Here is a 23,275-nt window from a genome sequence, read left to right on the forward strand (position 1 = left end):
GAATCTTGTGAGCTTTAAGCCATGTTAGAATGTTTCTACCTCACCAAAAACACACCTGGAGTTGTTTTTTGTTTCACACAGGGCTGAGTAATCCTGCATTATTAGTCTGTCTGCATTTCCAAAGCTCTAAATGCTCTGTTCCACCTTGTGATGTCATAAAGCTGTAGTTTTTAAGTTAACATCTTTTTTTTCCAGGGCTGTAATTATCCAAATGATTCTAGTGAAGGTGTATGGACTTTAAAAACACAGTGTAGCACTTCCTGTATTACCATGACATGTCCAGAGCAGCCACATGTTCTTCCACATGTGTGCAATAGTACTGTTCCACTGATGCTGTTGCTCCTTAATAAACATACAGAAGAGGCGGGATCCAAGCCGCCCCAGCCGCTCAAACTTCACTCCCCTGTCCAGATCCTCCGTTTCACAGCCCTGAAACTAGCTCACTGTTTCATTCAATGACGGCCTTTATTTCTAACTAACATCTAATCATTACAACGCAAAGGTACAAACAATGACCTGTCACTAAAAGCGAGTTATTTTTAGGCACTTGTGTTCAAATTTAGTGTTGCTGTTGTTATCTCCTGCCGCACATGCGCACTCACTAGGAATCGCCACACATCTTCTATTCCCGTTGATGATGTTATGGGTTTATTCAGCGCTGTTTGAGCCGGCAGTGGTCCTCAGTACGCATGTGCAAACTCTAAAACAACAGGCTGTTTTTTCCAGTTGTAAGAGCGCATGTAGAAAGCCACACTCTCAACTTGGGTCTCCGGGCCTCCGTAGAAGAGCAAAACAACTCAAGCTAGTAGGACATTCAGAAACGCAGTTGTTGCAGACTGCTCAGTGATCAGGAGAGTGTAGTAAAGGACACTCCCACTACAGCCATGTTTCAAACAGACCGAAGTGAAAGGAAAATGGGATTATTTGGATATAATTCGAAACTATTTAATGATACTTTTGACATGCAGTGATTTTAGACTTTATTGGGCAACCACTGCTTGCCTTGAGTGTCCTGACCGCACGTCACTGATGAATAATTCTAGCTCAGATCTATATAAATGTAATTCCTTTTATCACACTTCAACTTTTGGTCCTATTTTTGATCCTTACCTGCCAACACCTCTGTCCGGTGGAAGAGGTTGTCTGAGTGCACCTCTACTGCCTCCTGTGGTGATCCGGGAACACTGGTCGTACTGGTCATCTCGTATCTCTGGGTGTCCTCTGTCACTGGCACAGGAGCCTGCAAACAGTACATGTTTAGTACAGGAGTTTAGTACATCATTGCATTATTTTTTTTTTTTACAGTAACCATAATGGTGGGCCTGTAAATGACAACAATGTTTATTACAAATGTTTGTCCACTGATCTGAAGGTTGGCGGTTTGAATCCCACTCTTGACATAAAACATCACTGGTAGAACGGTCAGATCCACTGACCCACAGATTGGTGGTGTGATTCCAGCTCCCACAGATAAATGCTGTCGTTGTGTCCTTGGGCAAGAGACTTCACCCACCTCTCCCCCAGTGTACACTGTGTGTGAATGGGTGAGTGGCTTAAATTGCTTTGAGTGAAAAAACGCTATATAAAAATTTGACCATTTGCCATTACATTTACAGGAAAGCAGTCACCTGTCACAATAAAATCAATGCAATGATCTTAAATGCATGATTTGCACATTGCTATTAGACCTACAATTCCCTCTCCTTTTATGCAGGTTTAGGATCAATACAAATATATATCTAAATGTATCTAAAAATACCAATCAGACATATTTAAGTGTCTATTCTGTAAGGCCATCGTTGACAAAACCACTATTTCCCACAATTTTCTGACCAGAAAAATTATGATATATATTGTTTCTTTTTTTGAATGATTCATGTGGCCATTTAATCTCTTACCAAGGTTTTAAGATTGACTTTATGTATTGCTGATGATAACCTTGGATGCCTGTAGTTATGTTCAATATTCTCAAAGCACTTCATATTGCATTATTCAGTCACTCCATACTCATTGGTCAGCTTCTATTGACTTCAACTGACGTCAGATTGCCAATCCGCGCCATTTGCCCATCACACAATACCAAGAATTGTAATTTATGCAAAACTATTCAAATTTATTATTATTTTAAGCCCAAATTGAAGGTCCATTGTTACGGGCCACTGCACTGAGACCTATGACTTAATCCCAAACAGATGCAGTACAGTAAAGATACACAGATACAGCAATCCTGCATAATGTCCACAGTAGTGAAAACAAAGTATGACGTGAGTGCTCGTCTTCCTCACAGCTGCAGGCATTAGGAGGGATTGGATAAAATGGTTACACGGAGGCAGTTTGTGGTGAGTCAGGGTTTAAGCTCCAGCGTCACCGAGGGAACATGACGTCACTGGGCACAGTCAGGCTTACACTGCGGCCAACAACGTGTCACGGAAGTCATGTAGTGTAAAAGCTGATAAATATGAGAAGACCTTCATTTTTTTATTTCATGGCGAGTCCAAATGTAAAATCGGCTAAAAAGATATAATTTGCTCTGGACAATTATAATGCTGATTTACTCTTAAAGGTGGATTGTGTGACTTTTCTGGTAGAGGGTTCACCAACTGCTTATGCCTTTCTATCACCATGGAGACCAAACCAGACCAAGTTACAGGTCAGATCTGTGGAGCGGCGACCTCGCTCACACTCAGAATGCCTGTTTTTCTAAATATTTTGGCGCTATAAAGCCACCTGATATTGAATAAATCAGGTAGATCTGTTTAATGTCATACTGTGGAACATTTGAAGCAAAGCAATTACATATCCCACAGAAACAAGCAGGTGACCAAAAAGTACATCATGCACTTTTAATTACAAAAACAGTTACATTTTGGCCAAGTTGTTAATGTTATATTTTGGTGTTTTGAGAGATGAGAAATGAGAAAGCAAAAATGAGCCGAAGTTTCTCATTCTTTCAAGGCGTGTTCATGTACTGAGAATGAAAAAAATGTGTCTGTCCTCTTCTTAATACTAACGCAGTGACAACACGGGTTCATTTTTTGTGATTTCTTTTTAAAGAGCCATATTGCACTATTTTCTGATCTAAAGTCTCCTCATAAAAAACAGCTGGAGTTGTGTTTTGTTTCTTTCACACATGTTTAACACAAGTCCTGCATATTTAGGCTGTGTACTTTTCTCAGATGAAAAACACTCCATTCCGTGCTTCACTAGAATTATTTGGGTGATTTCCGTATTGGAATTTCTGATCTCTACTGAACTAAAAGGTAAAAGATAGTTGTCAACTTGAAAACTACCACTACCTGACATTACAAGGTGGAACAGAGCATTTTGAGCTCCGGAGATATAGATAGACTAAAAATATGTGTGAATGAAACAAAACACAACACTTGGTATCAACATTATAGCATGGTTTAAAGCACACAGGAATCCAATGTATGTAATATACGACCTTTAACTAGTACGGGCACAGTAGTCCAATATGGTCCATTTGGTCTTCCGATTATTTATGTTATTATATTCTTTTTTGAGACCAAGAGTTTGTTTTCATATCTGACAGATCTGACTGCTCACTAGCGCTCTTCCTCAACACTGTCGCTGGATCAAAGAGGCAATCGAAATACGGAAATGTGCCCACGGGACTATAAACCGGGATGAGGGGGCTTTTTTACTCTCACACACCTGGGATACTGTCCTGAAAAAGCTGGACTGCAGACAGCACTAACGTCCTGTCTCCAATGGTAGGAAGACAGCGCCAAAACCTGCTTAAATCAGCTGACCGGACACGTCACAGCAACATCACTTGACCACTCTGAGGAAGAGCGCTAGTGAGCAGTCGAAACTGTTAGGTATGAAAACAAACTCTTGGTCTGAAAAAAGAACCTAATAACATATATAGTACGAGCACAGGCTATACTGAATGACTTTTAACTCAGATGGAATTTTGTGGAGGCCCTGGATACTATAAAAATAAATTATATAATATACGGACACAATTTTGTAATTTCATCATTTCATAAAAAAAAAAAAATCTACTTTAAATTAGTCTTTGGTTCACATCGCATGAACACATTAGTCATTCCATCATAGCTTTTTAGCAAGCATTTGGCACACATGATCCTTTGTGCACCTTCTTTGCTGCTATTCTAAAAAAAAAAAACAAATGCAAATGAAATAAATACATTTTGACCTCAGTTAGTAGTGCATATTAAATCTATGTCTGTCTCCCTTGGGCGCTCTGTGTCCTCACCTCTGTTCTGAATGGTTTCCTGGGTGTCATGGCTCTCTCGGTGATGGGGTCGACTCTGGGGGTGTAGTCTTTGGTCACGTCCTTGGTCGGAGCTGCTGCTTTGGGCTGGATATAAACCGTACTCACTGTTGCTGTCTCAACGTCGCCATCTTCACCTGCACCTGGAAAATACAGAAGAAAACTGATTTAGGAGCGTTCATCTCCCCACTATTGCAAAGAAAATGTACACACAATAAATGCTGAACTCGGCAGCTGTAGTTCCAGTTAAGTCAGTTAATATTAATAATATCAGCTGCAAAGTATCAATTCCGGTATGCAGGATCACTTGCAACCAAAAATCCACTTGGTATTTATTCTATCCCATCCAGATCACAACTATAATTCATTACAAAAAAGTCTATTCAAAAAACCTTGTACAATATTGTTTTACTTTAGTGAAATACTCATAGGGCTCAGAACAACTTCATAATCAAATAAAGGGTTTTTAAGGATCTATTATTGATCACTGTCCCCTCCCTTTACCTCCCCTGACCTTCCTGGAGTGGAACTTTTACGATTCATTCTAAAAAGTGCAGGATTTTACTGTTGGAAATGAGCTGTGAGGACACGCTGAGGGCCAGAGGAGCGAACAGAGAATAAAACGAGTATGTAAAATATGCAACTTGGCTCTGGGCAGTCTCTGTGTGAGAGAGGGGGACCTGGAAATCTCACCTCAAATTGAGCCTCAGAGACAAAGACAGGCTTTAGTTAAAATAGACAATGTTGTTTCAGACTACAGAAGAGGAGAATGGTTTGGTTTGGACAAAGGTGAAAGAGGAAAAAAGAGGGGAAAAAAACGATGTAAAAATCTGAATAATGGAGGTACATCAAGGAATTAAAGTGTGTTAAAGCAAGAGTAATACTTGTGTAATACTTGTCCTGTTATGATCTGAGTTGTACATGTCATCGAGGGAACTGGATTTAACATCGACACAAATGAATATGTCTTTGGTTAAGTGTAGTAATATATAAAAGGTATATGGTATATGTACTTCATGAGGGAAATTCATTCTCTAGTCCCACTGGGCAGAGGTGGAGTTGGCAATTTGGGGGCCCTAGGTGAACTTGAGTTTAGGGCCCTCACTATAATGGACAGTTTGTTTGTTTGATTGTTTGTTTTGTGTTTTATTTTATTTGAATTATTGTGAATTGGAAACTTGTCTTAGTAGTTCCAGGGTTCCCACTGTTTTTCACTGACAAAATTTCAAAACTTTTCCATTCATAAAGTGAATGACTTTACGGCACCTTCATGTGTAAAACTGTTCATACTTTTAGGGCTAAATATGAAATGTTAACCCTTTCCACTCACCTTGTGGTTTGGTATTATAGTTTTTAACATTCAAAATATTGTGCATTTATTTATTTATTTATAATGCCTTTGTTGTCGTCTCTTTTAAACAAAAGGCGCAGACGTTCGGAAATAATCATAATAGTCTAATGATAACTTAACAGAACACTGTAGTTGCGTGAAAGAGATAGTAAAATTCCATGACTTTTCCAGGCCAGGAAAATTACAGTTTCAATTTCCATGACTTTTCCAGGATTTCCATGACTGTGGGAACCCTGTAGTTCATTTGCCTACTAGAAAACCAGAACTGAAAGTAGTTTTATTTAATTGCTAGTACAATTACATTTTTGTTTACATCAGTCACATACAATTATTATTATTTTTTCTTATGATTACTCTTTAAAAGTAAAACTACTCTTATTTAATGTCATATTGAGAGAAAATCTAATTGCTCTGAGGCATCAAATTGTATTAGTGGCACTGAGCGCAGTAGGTTGGGGGCCCCTCCAGGTTTGGGGGCCCTAGGAAGCCGCCTACTTTTGCCTAATGGTAGTGCTGCCTCTGCTGCTGGGGACTGGAGGAAACCCACTCAGACATGGAGAGAAACATGCAAAATCTGCACAAAAAGGCCGGTCCAGCAGGAAGTCAATCCACAATCTTCTTGCTCTGAAATGTGTTCTAGCCACTCAGCCACTGTGCCACCAAATGTAGGTTTGTCGCTCAAAGTACTTGAATTGTAATAAATACTTGCCTGACCCAAATCACAATCCAAACACATCCACAAAATTCTTCAATCATACAGAACAAAAATATTTGACTTCTTTTACTTGCGATAAATAAAAGTTTAGTGGTTCAGTTGTGGATTGTGCAGAAATTCCCTCTGTTTTTCTGTCCTCTCTCTTTGTCTTCTTTGTTACTCCTAAACCTCCTTGTTTGGAACATGCATCTCTGATTGGTTAATCCAGTTTAGTGAAAGCGTGTGGTTCTGCCTGGACAGGTCAATAAAATACTATGTCAGGAAATATAGCATTTCAACAGATGACAGGCTCCTAGAATCCCAATGAGAGTATGGGACTCAAGGATGTATCTTGTATTAAAATTCTTTATCAAGAATTTTCATGGATTAATCACTTGACATGCAACTAAATCCCACTCCACTTCAGGTCCTGCTTCAGTAAAAGTACTTAAAATTATACTATATCTACTTCACCTGCAGCTCCTTCATATCTGTAACAGCCTAATCTGTACGTACAGCCTACACGGCATGTTTAAATGCACTTTGTATGTAGATGTGATGTGTTTAAAACTCACCAGAGCCAGAGCCGGAGTTAAAGTCATCGTCGTCCTCGGGGTAGAACCCTCCTGACCCCACGTCGTCCAGGTACAAGTCATCCACCTGAGAAGTCTGAGCAGCTGATATCTGCAACAGAAACAGATAGAGACACATTTAGTATTTAAGCTTTTAGCGTTCAAGAACAGATCAAGATGTATCACACGACATGAATAACTAAGTAATGTAACACTATACGCAACACAAGCAGATAGCAGGAGGTTTCAGCGGATGTGTTTACCAGGGTTGCCCCATCCACAACATAGAAATTCAAGTATTTAATCCAGAAGTGCATTTCGTTTTGGCATATGTATCATTTTGTTGTTGTGTAATAATCTAAAGCATGTGTAGAATGTTTTTTATTTATACAATACATTTGGGCAAACTGAGAAAAAAATGCATAGGAAACAACAGTGAAAGGGCAGATACTGAGTTATTTTCGGATCTATTTATAATGTTGTTGCCTTATTACAACAAACCCGGAGAACATACTAAAGAAACAATAAGAGGAAGAGACAAACTGAAAAAAGTATTACAGAGAGAGTCCTACTGGATCTACACTCTCAAGGCCACCCAGTTTCCAGGACTCAATGGAGAGCTAGATTTCTCCCCCTTCCTTTAAAACCACAAACTTTAAATGTATAATCAATTCCTGTTTTACATCTTCGTCTCCATGAATCTGTTTAAGACTAGCCCTCAAATATATTATACAAATTATAGTTATATCTGTAGCACTTTTGAATTTTTGCACTATATATACCTTTTTATACTATGCATCTTTCTACGTATTGGTTGTTGGGATTTGTACTATTTATATATTGTATTATATTTGGACTTAAATAGCTTGTAACTAAAATCTGTTCAGCCTACATGTTCCATCATGCACCAGGGGACTGTGGGCCAACTCAATGTGAACATGTGACCTACACCTATTACTTCAAATCTGCACTGTGATATCCATCTCGAGTTTGCCCTGATGAAAGTTGAAGTAATTATTTAGTACTTTTTGAGTGACTCCGTTTTTTCTAGTTTGTATTTGAGACTGGTCCCTACACTGAAAAGACAATTCTGCACAATTTTTGTATATTCAACTGGCACTCCTGCCCCCAAAGTTAAACCCGGAGTTGTGTTTTGTTTCATCACACAGGAATTGCCAGTCTCTACTAAACAAAAGATAAAAAAGGTAGCTTGTAACTTGAAAACTTCATGACATCACAAGGTGGAACAGGGCATTTTGACCTTTGGAGATGTAGAAGTGCTTGTGCAAAGTGATTTTCGTGTAGCTTGTCCTTGAAGAATTTTCATATCTGTCTATATGCACAACAAACTTAAAGGCGTGCTACGTAATTGCGTCTCTCTATGCTTGTCTGGAAAGTTCCACAGTATGGCATTAAACTCACTGCGAAGACAAGCAGGCCACATTACAGGTCAGATCTGTGGTGCCGTCGCTAACAGTAAGAATGCATGAGCTTTTTGAGACACGTTTAATGCCGTACTGTAAAACATCTAACGCGAAGTTATAACATCTCCACGGAAAAGTTACACAGCACACCTTTAAGTATAGACCACAATTCTTTCCCCACCTTTGAATAATCACAGTTAGAAGGCGACTAAACCAAGACACAACACTTTTGTAATTTGCCCCAAATTTTCTAAAACATCCTTTTTATTTGACTGCACGCACAATTTCCCAAAACAGGATTGTAAAAGTCAACATTTGATCACACAAACACCCAAATCATAGTGTCAGCTTTGAAATAACTCCCACCTTTGTTGAAAATGACATTAAAAAAAATCTTGTAAATATGACCTTGTAATCCAACCACGCTCTCTGCCTCTGTCATCACCCAAACCTGTAATTTTGCCTACAAGACGTAACTGCTATATCATCATGTATTGGTTTATGGTTCGAGGTGCAGGGGGGGCTATTATCCAATCAGACGAGCAGGATTCGCCGCCCCATTGTTGCCGTGACGACCGGGGATAGCAGCTGGAATGTTTGTGTTGGGGCTTAAAGAGAGAGAGAGTGATGAAAAGGAGGGACCGGCTTTCACTGTTTGTCCAGAGACTCTTTCTCACAGAGCGGAGCAAAAGGAGACGTTTTAAGAAAGATGCTTGATCAGATTGAGATGTTATTCAATGTAAAGAACAACGATTTACAGCAGGGCATGAATGGATTTCTATGAACCGTTTTCAACCACAGTGTGTAACTTTTTAAGCCGAAAATAGACAAGAAAAAGGCACGTTTTGTTTTTGTTTGGTCTCCTTATGCCTCTTCATATTTAAATGTTGTCCTTTTGGATGTAATCTTCCGTAGTCTGTCATAAAACTTCTCTATGTAAAATGTTTCAGAGCTTTAATTACTAAAATACTTAAAATGATATACCTTTAAGTGTCTATAAACAATAACCAAATATGTTTGAGATGGTGACATAAGCAAATTTTTACTTATAATGTAGGCTCAAGCGTCGCCCTGGCTTGAAAGTCCCAGATCGAGCGTCCTACTCTTGGCAAAAAACACGGATAACTGCTGTGGGGGACGTTCTCACAGACCTTTAGTTACAAAATCAGCATTCTATATCATGATAAAATGAATTGTGAATGTAGCGAGACTAAATATCGGGCCTTGTTTATGTCATTTTACCAATTTTCACGAAGTAGCACACATTTTTCAGTATATAATATCAATATAATCCTCATTTGCTCACAGGAGTTTACTATGAAATCGTATTTTCAATCATTTTTTTCTTGTTCCCCATGACCTATAGCATCTGTAACTGTTGATTTGCGAAGAAATATGAATTATTTCCATACCTGCTGCCATGAATATAATCAACTAAATGTCAGATGTCATGCAACAGGGTATAAAAGCAGGGTGCTCATCCTCCCCAAATCAGAATACTTGCTTATGCTGAACATGAACATGAAAGATATACATTTTTATTTATATGTATATAGATTAACTAACTTAGTTTCATAAAGGGTATAATTCAGGGGGACCTTCCAGCTGATTTCTGTTTGTCTATATTGACATTTAACATATAATCAGACTTATATCAAGTATACAGTAAGGCACATTACACATGCTCCACCAATGTATTTCAATATTTTCAGCCTATTTTTAGTATGCACAAATTAAAGTGGCTATGTTTAAAGCTGTGTTTTTTACTCAAACAGAGCATGCGTCTCTCTGTTTGGTTAATCCGCTTGTCAATCACGCCCTCTGAAGTCAGCGAGACAGGATACGGTGTCCAGATTTACTCGTCTTTGTAAAGTTTTATCAAAGCGTGCGGTTCTGGCTGGTCAGGTAATAGCAACACATACAGTCACGCATACTAGCAATCCTGTATTTCAGATCACATTGACCAGTCTAATCACATTTTTGACTTTTTGTTGTCGTCTGATGAAAGTGAAACTAAGCATTTCCCATAACAAAGAACTAGAATTCCATTAGAAGGATCTTTAAAATACGTAACAGCGTCTCCCTTCTGTCTCTGGACCAAAAAAATCACCAACCAGTGATCAAAGCCTGAATTAGCTCAAAGCCAACTTTATCTTAACCTGTTCCGTCCCCCTCTCAAAGCAATGCTCCAGTGGTCTCAGTCCATTCAGAGCATAGGCCAGTGGTTCACAATAGCTGCAAAGGAGAAAGCCAGTCCACAGATCAGAGAGTAACAAAGACTCTAATGAGACAGAGGCCACACACTGCAAAATGGCTCAGTGGACCTGTTTAACGCCGTAGTGTTAACTTTGATTGTACATGATGAGAACTAACCAAGCGTTTAACATGAGAGCAGCTAACAACAAAGCTCTATTAGAAAAATGGACGGGTATGGGGTAATTAGAATAGGATACTTTCAGAGGGACTTCTGCTTTCATATGTTGTAAATTGTTTGATAGTTGCTACAGATTTAAAGATGTTTTGTGAGTTTTAACCTTACTATTAGAATTCTATCAGTACTCAAACTAGGGATGGGCATTCGATTAAATTTTCTTAATCGACCGTCGAGAGAATTAACGACTGATTTTCAATTAATCATTAACGTTTTTATATTTAAATTATTATCATTATTATTACTATTACTAATAAGCATAAATAAACTCAACTTTACAACATATAAACCATAACCACTATAGGGTCACATCAGCCCGTTTGAGATTATAATGTGTTTAATGCAGCTTTGCCACATTTGTTTACGTCTTATAGAAACGAAACTTAAAACCGCATGGCACAGAGGGATGTGCTGCTGATGGTGAGTCTGTCCTGTGTGTATATCATGTTGGAGATGGTAAATATTTTCAGAGATCATACATGTGCAGATCATACGAGTGCAGATTGTACGTGTGCAGGTTTAGTCATTTCACTCACTTTATTTATGTTGGTCACTTTATTTACTTTGGCTACTGTTATGATAAAAAGACTGAAAAGTGTTTGTCTTTTGGATGCATGCTCACTCAACTTTATGTTGCAGTAAACAGGATACTGCGTATATCTGCACCATGATGAAACCGGAATACTCCAAAAAAAATCCGATCATAACCGGGATACTGATGTGCATGTAAACACACACAAGGAGGGGTGCCAGAGCCCAAACGTGGGACTGTGAGGCCGCAACTCCAGTGTTTGTGTCAGACGCAACCTTGTCTCCTTATGCTACACACAGCAACCTACAATTGGTTTGTCGATTAAAAATGAACGTGATCGACTAATGGCCATCCCTAACTCAAACTAGATTAAAAACTAGATATTTGTTTAATCAATAGTATCAATACTGAAAAAGAGGACAGCAGGACTTTTTCTTTGTTTAGAAATTGAGTTTTAAATTGTTTGATCTTAAATTAAATGTTGTTTTGTGTTCTCTCTTTGTCTGGATATTGCAAATAAAATGTTTAATAAAAAGGCAAGTTATTTCAGCACTTTCAGTAGAATCATTTGGATAATGTCAACCATAGAACTGCTGGTCTTTTTTGAACGAGGAGTAAAAGATAGCTGTTAACTTGATTTTATTACCGTTCAATGACATCACAAGGTGGAATAGAGCATTTTGAGGCAGGATTACTCAAACACGTGTCAACAAAAATGCATGTTTTTGAGAACGACACAACAATCTAACATGTTTTAAAGCTCACAAGAGTCAAATAATATTGGGCCTTTAATTAACGTAAAAAAAAAAAAAAAACATTCTAAACACTATATTGCTTAAAATGTCAGTTATAAAAGTGGTGTCCTTGGCATTATGAAACTCATTAAACACAAGTCAATGGCAGTTAATCTCCCATCTGTACTGTTCCTGTATTCAATCAATCTGGAGACTAATGCAATATGTACGTTTCATAAACCAATTCGAAATACAAAGATTATTAACTTAGGCAATCCTCCTCAGACGCGCGACTAATAAACTACTTTATGGGAGCAGACAATAACAATAACGAGATTACTGCGTAGACTGTACAAGAATTCAGTCTGAACACTTGTATAAGATGCGCGCAAGGTTAACAAGGTGGACTGTCTCGAGTGTAAAGGCAAAGATTAAAGGGAAATATTTGTTGAAATGTGTGACTTCAGACCTGCATGTGTCCCTGATTATTGTTCAGTTTTCATATGCCTTTGTTGTGTCAGTGTACAGTCCAGACTTTCACATTAAAACAAAAGATCTAATGAAAAGAGACAGCCTTGGAAGCAGGAAAAAGATACCAGGCTGCACTGAAAGATACAGGTCTTATATATCAGCAATAATAGACTCAAAGTTTTAAAGAATGTTCCACACTATTGCATTAAAGGGCCCATATTACTCTATTTTCTGATCTATGTTATAATGTTGTTTCCTCATCACAAACATACCTGGAGTTGTGTTTTGTTTCATTCATATGTTTAACACACAAATCCTGCATATTTAGGCTGATTTCTTTTCTAAAACTGAAAACAATCTGTTCCACCTTGCGATGTCATGTGGTAATACAAGAGGTGCTCCATGAAACACACATTCACTAAAACCGCTTGGATGATTTAGGCCCTGCACTTGCCTTTTTCTGCTGTTAACTTCTAACATACCACTACGTGACATCACAACGTGCAACAGAGCATTCTGAGCTTTGGAGATGCAAAAAGCATTTAAATGGCAACAAGCTGGTGGTTTACCCTCCACCAGAAAAGTTCAGTTCATAGTCCAATGAGGTTCATTTGGTCTTCCGAAAATGTATGTTATTAGGTTATTAAGAGGAAGAGCGCGAATGAGCAGTCAAACTGTCAGGTATGAAAATAAAATCTAGGTCTGAAAAAAATCTAATAACATAAAGTTCAGTTCAGTTTAGCAAGAAATTGACAAGAAACAAGAAATGCAAAAAAAAAAAAAAAAAAAGTCAAGATAAATATGAATATATTGCTTAAATTTATATCTTTAGTGAGACTAATATTGAGCAGGAAAAATATATACAATTAAATATATGTTAGTTAAATATGTTTACTTTTATCTCCATGGAAACAAGAAGGTGGTGTAGCCAGGCTGGTGCCACCTAGTGCCTCCGCTCAATTTCATTTCTCTCCAGCGACTAGGTCAGGAATCAGAATACAATGCGAGGTTTGCAAGAACCTCGGAAGTTGTTGACCGCACACTGGCCAATCAGCGAAGACCTGTGAAGCCAGCATTTACTTGGACACCACTGAGTGTTCTGCTGCATTACATACGTCACGACCAAATAGCAAGGATTGGTTAAATAAAAAAGTACCTGCCTACCGTCGAGCGAACAAATTGTAATGCTGCGAGGTCAGACGGTTTCCACGAAGTGAAACCGGCTGATGAATCAGGCTAGAGGTGGCATACCCCCCACTAGAAAAGTTACATAGTCAAAAGAAATGAGAAAATAAGAAAATAAACCACCCAGATATTGGTTTAATATAACAATAGACTCATAACAAGGATTAAATAGGACGGAAGTGACAGATTTGAACATACAAAATCGAGATATGGGAAGTTTAAAAATGCCAGTACAGCTCTAGAGGCTATCCAGGAATTTGACCTTTATTCAACCAGGAAAGTCCCTCTCACATTCAGTAGATCTTTTACAAGGAAGTCCTGGCCCCAGAGGGTATCCTATTGTACATGGTTTAATGTGTGGGCGAAACCAGAGCACCCAGAGGGACAAGACAGGGAGAACATGCAAACTCCACATATACAAAGACCCCACTACTCCTATCTGACCAAGCACATACTGTACATCAAAACTGTTAAAATAGTGCGATGGTTGTCTCAGAGATATATATAAAACTAAAATATCAAGTATTGTCTTTAGAGGTCCTATACTGAAAAAGCAAAATTGACTCTTATGAGATTTAAGTCCCGCTGTTTCCTCATCAAAAACTGGAGTAGTGTTTTGTTTCATTCACGTTTGCCTAATCCTTTATTATTAGTCTGTCTATGTCATCTATTATTGGTCTATCTATCTCTACGTGGGCTGCTGTATCGATATAACGCCAAAAGTATTTTTTGGCATATTTTGATAAATAATTTTGTTACAGAGCTACAGTTTTGTTGCTTGTTTAGTGGAAGAAAACTTGTTTATGCGACACATTTGACATTTTCACTTTTGATGATTAAAATGGGTGTGTTTCATTTTAACTTTGCACACGAAGTGGTTTAACAAAGACTTTTAGTATCACAGCTATGATTTAGCCTTTATTTTTTATTGAACCATCTTGAATCGATTTGAAACACATTGTATCGAATCAAAAGTGCACTGTATTGAGGTATGTATCGTATCATTGTCTATGTATCGCAATATGTAACGTATCGTGGTCTATGTATCGAGGTATGTATCGTATTGTGATCTATATATCAAGGTATGTATCGTATCGTGGTCTATGTATCGAGGTATGTATCGTATTGTGATCTATATATCAAGGTATGTATCGTATCGTGATCTATATATCGAGGTATGTATCATATTGAGGTCTATGTATCAAGGTATGTATCGTATTTGATCTATATATCGAGGTATGTATCATATCGTCGTCTATGTATTGAGGTATGTATCATGTCATGGTCTATGTATCAAGGTATGTATCGTATCATTGTCTATGTATCGAGGTATGTATCATATCGTGGTTTATGTATCGAGGTATGTATTGTATCGTGGTCTATATATCGAGGTATGTATTGTATCGTGGTCTATATATCGAGATATGTATTGTATCGTGGTCTATATATCGAGATATGTATCGTATCGGCAACTTCTTAATGATACCCAGGCCTAATTATAACACAGAAAAAAATAATATGTAATATGGGTTCTTTAATAGAAAATTAAATTAAATGATATATTATTATTGTAATAAAAGCATGCAATGAAATCGAAAACAAACAGTAACTAGCATGCTATCAGCACACTTCCTGATTCTCTGAGGATAAAACGCTTTAGAATTTGATGCAGACCGCACACAGCAGTCTCATTTTGACCCGAGGAGCGCGTTTTACAACAGAGAATAGAAAAAAAGGGTATAACCACAATTTTTACACGTATTATTTCTAGTTCACAGTATCCCTATCTCCCTCGCTACAGTAACAGGGGCTCAAAGACAGACTTGGCCCTGTAACACCATGGTTACTTCACACTGGGAGTATTTGTGCTCTGACAGCTTCATCTCTGCCTTTAACAAGCCTTTCCCACAGTCGGCCGATTGTACAGCAGCTGGTGAACTCACGGAGAGATAGATACAGACCAGAACCGGCCCGGCTCTCATTATGATGTAGCGGCCATATTTGCTTTTGTCCTAACGAACTTATGAAGCCGTGGGAGGCGGGTCGAGCTCACACTGGAGATGTAAAAGGCTGGCGTACAATGACACTGTACTCCGGTGTTATTCAGAGGGGGAGAAAAGAATGAACGTTTTTACTCATTTTATGTTCATAATGAAACTACTACTGTTACTCCTAGCGCTGCTATACTGCTACTGCTACTGTTACTGCTACTGCTGCTGCTACTAATACTACTGCTGCTATTATTACTACTACTGCTACTGCTAGAGCTGTTATACTACTACTGCTACTATTAGTACTGCACCTTCTGTTGCTATTACTGCTACTACTACTGCTGCTTCTATTATTACTACTACTGCTAGAGCTGCTATACTACTACTGCTACTATTAGAACTGCTATTTCTATTTTTTCTATTCTGTTCAATTGCTACTGCTGTTACTACTACTACTGCTGCTATTACTACTACTGGTACTGCTTGAGCTGCTATACTACTACCGCTACTACTAGTACTGCTAATTCTGTTGCTACCACTGCTACTACTGCTGCTACTATTATTACTACTACTGTTACTGCTAGAGCTGTTAAACTACTACTCCTACAACTGCCTCTGCAGCCATTACTACTAATTCTACTGCTAGAGCTGCTATACTACTATTGCTATTACTACTGCTACTGCTGGTGCTACTAGTACTACTACTGCTATTATTACTACTGCTGCTCCTGCTAGAGCCGCTATACTACAAACGCTACTATTAGTACTGCTACTTCTGTTGCTACCGCTGCTACTACTACTGCTCCTATTATTACTACTACTGCTACTGCTAGAGCTGTTATACTACTACTGCTATTATTACTACTACTGCTCCTGCTAGAGCCGCTATACTACTACCGCTACTATTAGTACTGCTACTTCTGTTGCTACTGCTGCTACTACTACTGCTCCTATTATTACTACTACTGCTACTTCTATACTGTTATACTACTACTGCTATTACTACTGCTACTGAAAATATTATTACTATTACTGCTACTGCTAGAGCCGCTATTACTGATACCACTACTGCTGCTATTACTGCTGCTGCTACTATTACTGTTGTTACTGCTACTACTACTACTACTACTACTGATACTACCACCATAAATCATTTAAAAATGTTTCAGAATTGTCTGCATTTTTCATTTTTTTCACCATTTCACAGATATATTGTGCAAATACATATACTGTCGTGCTAATTTCTCATCACTCTAAAACCCATGGATAATGTTATTGTTATCGGTCAATGGGAAAGAGCTTGATAAATTTATAGAAAGAAAGTGAGTGACATACAAAGAGGAAGCAGAAAAACAACCCGTGGTCCCAGACAATAGTGTTGCCTGGAGGTTGAGCCACTAAAAGCTGAACTGAGCCTTCTTCCTGTCTGTAAATGGGACAGCCCAGTGTGCCTAACAGTGCATCTCTGCTACTGCAAAATCACAAATACTCTTCTCTTTTCTGTGAGAAGCTGCGGATGTAAGGAAATACAAAATGGAGCAATCTCGGACAGCGTTTCCAGCCCTGGATCTTTTACTGTTGACACTGTAAACTCACTCTCTCAACACAACAAATATTAGCTCTGCTCGCAAGACCCGGGCAGGGAAAAGGGGGAGGAATGAATGAAAGTAATAATCCCAAAGGGTGATGGAAAACTGAAGAAAACCTGGTATATAAGCAATCACAAAAATAGAAGTAAAAAGACATATTATTGGTTATGTTAAGTTGCACGCCTAAAATCTAAAATCTAATCATTAACTGATTTCTGGAGTTATCAGGATTGGGGATAAAATATCAAATTTCTATTCTTTTTTGCAATTTGCAGTTTGCAATTTGTGTTTTAATAATAAGATTCTGGTCTTAGTTCACATTTCACGTTTAGGGGAATTGACAAAAATCTGAAATATGAACTGGCAAACTAATACAAGAATCTAAACTAGGGATACACCAATCCAGCTTTTAAAATTCTGATACAGATTTCAAAACTATAGCTTTAATTATCTGCCGATACCCGATATCAACCGGGAGAGCAGAGGCATTTATTTCCTTTATATAAAAAGTAAAATCAGGCAAAACTCATCCAAATGTGTTATGGAGCTGTTATTTATCTCTCAAGTCACAACAGAAAAGCTTTTTACAAATAAAAGTTCAAACATTATGAGTAGGGATGTAACAATAAATGAAATATCATGATATTGTATCGTCAAAGTTCTCACAATAATATCGTGGACCATCACAATATATTGAATTACAAGTCTCTCTGCTTAAATTAAGAGTTATGGTGCAGCAATAGCTAAAAAGATAGAAGGAACTACATAGACCATGATCCTTTGCTCTATTTCAGTGTAGACTACATGAAGAAATAACAGTTCTAAGCACTTTTAAGTCTTTGGATTAAGTTTTGTGAAGGCATTTCAAGAGGAAAAAGTAGCACATTCACAGTTTTGTTAGCCTCCACAAAATATCGCAATAAATATCGTACCGTGAGATGTATATCGTGAAAATATTCGTACCGAGAGATTTGGATATTGCTACATTCCTAATCATGAGCCTCCCCACCATATCGTGAGCTTTCCCACAATATCGCAATAAATATCGTACCGTGAGGTTCATACCGTGACGATATCATATCGTGAGACTTGGATATCGTTACACCCCTAATTATGAGACTATGAGACTTTATTCTTATTACGTCAAACCAGGATATTGGCTGAACTGATATTTGTAAGTCGATACCAGATCCAGCAAGTTTTTCAGTAGTGCCACCGATATCCAACACCAGTATCGTATCGGTGCATCCCTATAAATCCCTATAAACTACAGGGATAGCCACTTTTATGCAGAGTAGGAGAGGATATTTTGTTGTTTGTGAAAGAAGTTACGGTACTTTTAAAATGGCAGCCTTTGAGGTTTGCTTATTGCATCTTTTCAAATTGCGATTCTGATTAGATCTCGATTCATCTCGCAGCCCCAGTTATCAGATTACAGAAATGTCATGTAAACAGAGACATATGTGAGTAATCTGATTTCTTTCTGACTGTTCACACATGTGCAGGTAGGAGGATTATGCAAAAAGGTCAAATAATGTGGCAAAGATGAACATATTAAACACTTTGTTATTTTTAAATTAAAATCTGATTATTCTATAGTCTCGTCTGATTTTTACAGGTCACGTAAAAGTACCCAGTGACAAAATTGAGTTGAACATGTATTTATCTCCATGGAAACAAACAAGGGACACCGCCAGCCCGATTACATGTCAGATCTGTGGAGAGGCAGCCCTGCTGGCAGTAAGAATACATCTTTTCAAGGCAGTAATAACATCTTTAATTTAATGAGTGCATGTTAGATGACTTCAATGCCATACTGTGGAACATTCCAGGTAAAAAAATGTGATCTCCAGTTGCATAGTTACATAGTTCACCTTTCATTTTCATTAAGAGCATATTGGCAGCTCTACGGTTAGATATAAATGCACAAATGGATATTAAAATGGCAAATGAGTCTTTAATTTCAAGGTAAATGTAGTCAGTATACAACAAAGAGACATTTGTGCTCATATCATGAACTCATAAAAGAATATTAGCCTGTCGTTTTCATTTCGATGATATAACAGAAACAAACTGATTCATTTCCTGGATCTTATCGCCACAATAAAGCCATAAACACCAACGGCCGATAAGACGAGATGAACAATAGACTTCAAATGGTACAAACACTTTCTGGTCTGGGGCAATAAACAACTGTAGAGTTGGGTGATATTAGATATTGCTTTCAGTATCGGCCAATATTGATACTGATTCGTTAATACTGGTATTGGTCAATATCGGTATTTGATTTTTACAACACAGATAAACACATGTTATTATTTTTTAAGTGAAAAGTCATTAGTGGTGTTTTTATATTTAATATTTATTGCGATTTTAGTCAAGACTGATGGAGGAATTTAACTAATTGTTTATGGAACAAACCATTCTGCACTGGAGCACTGTAACACTTTATTTTGTTGTTGTGTTTTTATACATGGTATTGGATATAATGTGGATGAATGAAATGTGAAATGTGGGACCTGCCTCTCAAATCTGCAAAACAAATTTACCTACAGGTACGAATAAAGCAACCTAACCTAACCTAATCTTTACCTCAGCTTAAGATAAACTTGTGGGCTTTGTTGTGGATTTTAAAAGCTGAATATCAGTATTGGCCACAACAGCAGGCCAAAAATTGGATATCGGTATTGGCAAAAAAAAAATTTAAATGAAATCAATTCTGTATCAGCCCATCCCTAAACAAATGCATCAATATTACTCAAAAAGCATAACCTAGCTGCACTCGGAGATGTAGAGTTGCAACAGTACTCAATTATCAAATCCTTCAAACATCACAGTACAATATTTGACTCTAAAGACCTAACTCTGCTACTTTAAAAGACAAGATAGTGCATTGTTTTCTTAATTACTGCTGATGTAATTTAAACTAAAGAATAACCAATCCAGTTTTAGTCGTATCTACTTCCTTAACACAAATAACATGTGTAACTTATTTATTGTTCACATAACTACACAACTAGGGGTGTGCAAAAATATTGAAATATCAATATATCGTATCATTTAATGTGATGATACAGTATGGATATCGGGGACTGCTGTATCGATATATCTCCAAGAGTATTTTTTGGTGTATTTTACTAAACTATTTCTTTACGGCGCTAGAGTTTTGTTGCTTGGTTAGAGGAAGGAAACTCATTTATGCAACACATTTGATATTTTCACTGTTTTGATGATTAAAATGTGTGTGTTTGTATGAACTTTGCACAAGAAGTAGTTTAACAGACTTTTAAAATCACAGCTATGATTTAGCCTTTATTTTTTATTGAATCATACTGAACCGATTTGAAATATATAATATCAAACCAAAAGTGCACTGTATCGAGATATGTATCGTATCGTGGCCCATGTATCAAGGTATGTATCGTATCGGCATCTTCTTAATAATACCCTGCCCTATACACAACAGCTTAATTACAGTTAAATTCTTAAGATGGATGCACTGGGCTAAAGAAAAGATATATTGGATTACATCGAGATATAGACTCAAACAGAATACTTGAATCATGAGTTGAATCTGCTTTTCTACATATACAGGTTATAAAATGCCAAAACTTCAGCTAACTCACTCACTAACTTCTCCTTTTTGTTGTCTCATCTCATCCTTATAACCTAAACAAAATGATAAGTCGACTACTACTAGTTTTGGTTGACTAAGACTCCATTAACTGACTAATTCAAACTAAAATATCTGAAACTGTAGTTCATTATTAAAGACAAGTATGAGAATAAAAATGCATCTAACAGAAAGAAATGCATCTTTTCTACAGCTCAGAGATGACGATCTGTAATGTAGGAATATGCAAATTACGCCTCTGTTGTGACAATGTTCTGGTGACATTTTAATTTGTCCAACACGATGATGACAAAGCTGCTCTGTTCTGAGACAGCGAAGAGGTCTGAGTCATTAACGTGGGCGATGTATTGTTTGGACACTGTAAAACTCAAACTGTGGTAGTGGTACACACATCTCTCAGTAGTTCTAGTGTTTGCTTTATTTAGACTATGTTCTATTTTAGTCCTTATTTAGTCCTGGAATCATCCTGTTATAGTCTTGGTTTAGAGTTGGCGGTTTTTGGAAGGCTAAATATTTTGTTAGTGGTTGTTGGTGTGAAACTTGAGAAGCACTGCTGTAAGAGTCATTGAGGGTAAAGGAATGGAATGGAAACAGTAAAATAAAAACAAAAATGTCTTGTTTTCTTTTTCCATTTGCTGACAATGGCATAAAGAAAGTTGTCCGCTTTGTGCAGTTGAAGACAGATGATTACAGAAGCCCTGTGAATCCGTGTATCATTCGTTCATTCGTTTTTCAATATAAAACCAAAAATAAGAAACGAAAAAAAAAAAAAAGTTTTCATTATTTACACCACAATTAAGTTATACCAGAAGATTGTTTGGACCTAAACCACCTTTACTTCTCGTGCTTTACTTCTTCTCATGAAGTTGTCCAACTCGACCAAACCATATCGATTTCATTTCAGAATGTAATTGATTTCATTTTGTAATGTGATGCCATGTCAGAATGTTATTCCATTTTGGATTGTGATGTAATATCTTATCAAGTTTTTTTTTTACATATGAAATTAGCTGGAAATATTAGTATCAATGTGGTGTCCTATTCATTTCATATTCATTAACATATTGGTAAGCAGCTCGTGATATATGGATTTTTATATTTCTAAACTAACATGAATTGTACATATTTGTGCCAAACGTTCTTCATCCTCAGGGGAAATTAAACTGCTTCCTGAAGTTTGTGTGTTCTCCTGCTGTGGTCTTTGAACCCACTCAGCAGTTTTTACAGGCCTCGGCGGGACCATAATAAGGAACTAATTGATAGTCTTTGAGCCACGGGCCGGGAGAGCGAGGAGGGGCAGGAGGGGGGAGAGGGAGAGCAGGGGTTTCCTGTAGGAAGTGGACACAAATCAGACTACCTCTAAACATCTAAGTAGGCTGGACAGTAGAGGGCTGTAAACCAGGACTAAACCAGGACAAATCTTGGACTAAAGCAGGAATAACATAGAAACAAAGCAGGACTAAACCAAAGATTAAACCAGGATTAAACCAGGGTTCAAGCAAAGGTAAAGATGGACTAAACTGAAACTAAATCAGGATTAAACCAGAACTAAATCAAGCGTAAGCAAGGGCTAGACCAGGGGTGGGCAAACTACTCCCCGAGGGCCATATGTGACCCGCCAAACTTGCATAATAATAATAATTTTCAGTGTTTTAAAACTAATTTCAATAAACAGTAAATACCGTGGGACTTGAAAGACAGATATTTTGTTGTAATGTTTTTCAATTATGGGATATTTCAATAACATGTTTTCTATGTTTCTATGTTTTCTACATATCCCATTTTGTTTTTTTTCTTTTATGAGGATCCAGTTGCTCCTGGTCTGGCCCTTCTGTCAAATTTTAGAATCCTTTGTGGACCATGAGTCAAAACGTTTGCCCACTGCTGAGCTAGACCAAGACTAAAGCAGGACTTGACCAGTACAAAAACAGGACTAAGCAAGTTTGTGGTTGAGATGTAATTTTTACTGTAGGAATATATTTTCAGCTTTTCTGCAAATGTACTATCCAGACTGGTGCAACCTAGAGCATCCACTCAATTTCATTTCTCTCCAGTGACTAGATCAGGAATCAGAATACACTAGATGGTTTGCAAGAACCCTGGAAGTTGTAGACCACACACTGGCCAATCAGAGAAACGCTGTGAAGTCATGACCGGGTCCTTTTTGTGATACAGAACAACAGTAAACAAAGAGGTCAAGATGGATTTAGACGAAGCCATACATTCTATGCTGGCAACAATTCCCGAGATCAAGGATTTAAAGCCGGAAAAAAGAATTTTTGGTGAATTTGATCAAGGGGAACGACATTATTACCCTTCTTCCTACAGGATTTGGTGCATTACATACGTCTCGACCAAATAGCAGCGATTGATTAAATAAAAAAGTACCGTCGAGTGAACGAATTC

At 37.6% G+C, this 23,275-nt stretch overlaps 1 protein-coding gene across 1 annotated transcript in view; it reads right to left on the reverse strand.

The window, feature by feature from the left end:
* Positions 1–23,275, reverse strand: part of sdc2 (syndecan 2) — a 97,327-nt gene that overhangs the window by 9,705 nt on the left and 64,347 nt on the right. The window contains exons 2-4 of the mRNA XM_020939319.2: positions 6,882–6,990; positions 4,244–4,404; positions 1,111–1,240 (exon numbers count right to left, since the gene is read on the reverse strand). Coding sequence (XP_020794978.1) covers positions 1,111–1,240; positions 4,244–4,404; positions 6,882–6,990 — 400 coding nt within the window. The remainder of the gene's footprint in view (positions 1–1,110; positions 1,241–4,243; positions 4,405–6,881; positions 6,991–23,275) is intronic.

The sequence above is a fragment of the Boleophthalmus pectinirostris genome, unplaced genomic scaffold (genome assembly GCF_026225935.1).
Source record: "Boleophthalmus pectinirostris isolate CB_2022bp ecotype Guang Dong unplaced genomic scaffold, ASM2622593v1 HiC_scaffold_21, whole genome shotgun sequence".
Classification (NCBI taxonomy): Eukaryota; Metazoa; Chordata; class Actinopteri; order Gobiiformes; family Gobiidae; genus Boleophthalmus; species Boleophthalmus pectinirostris.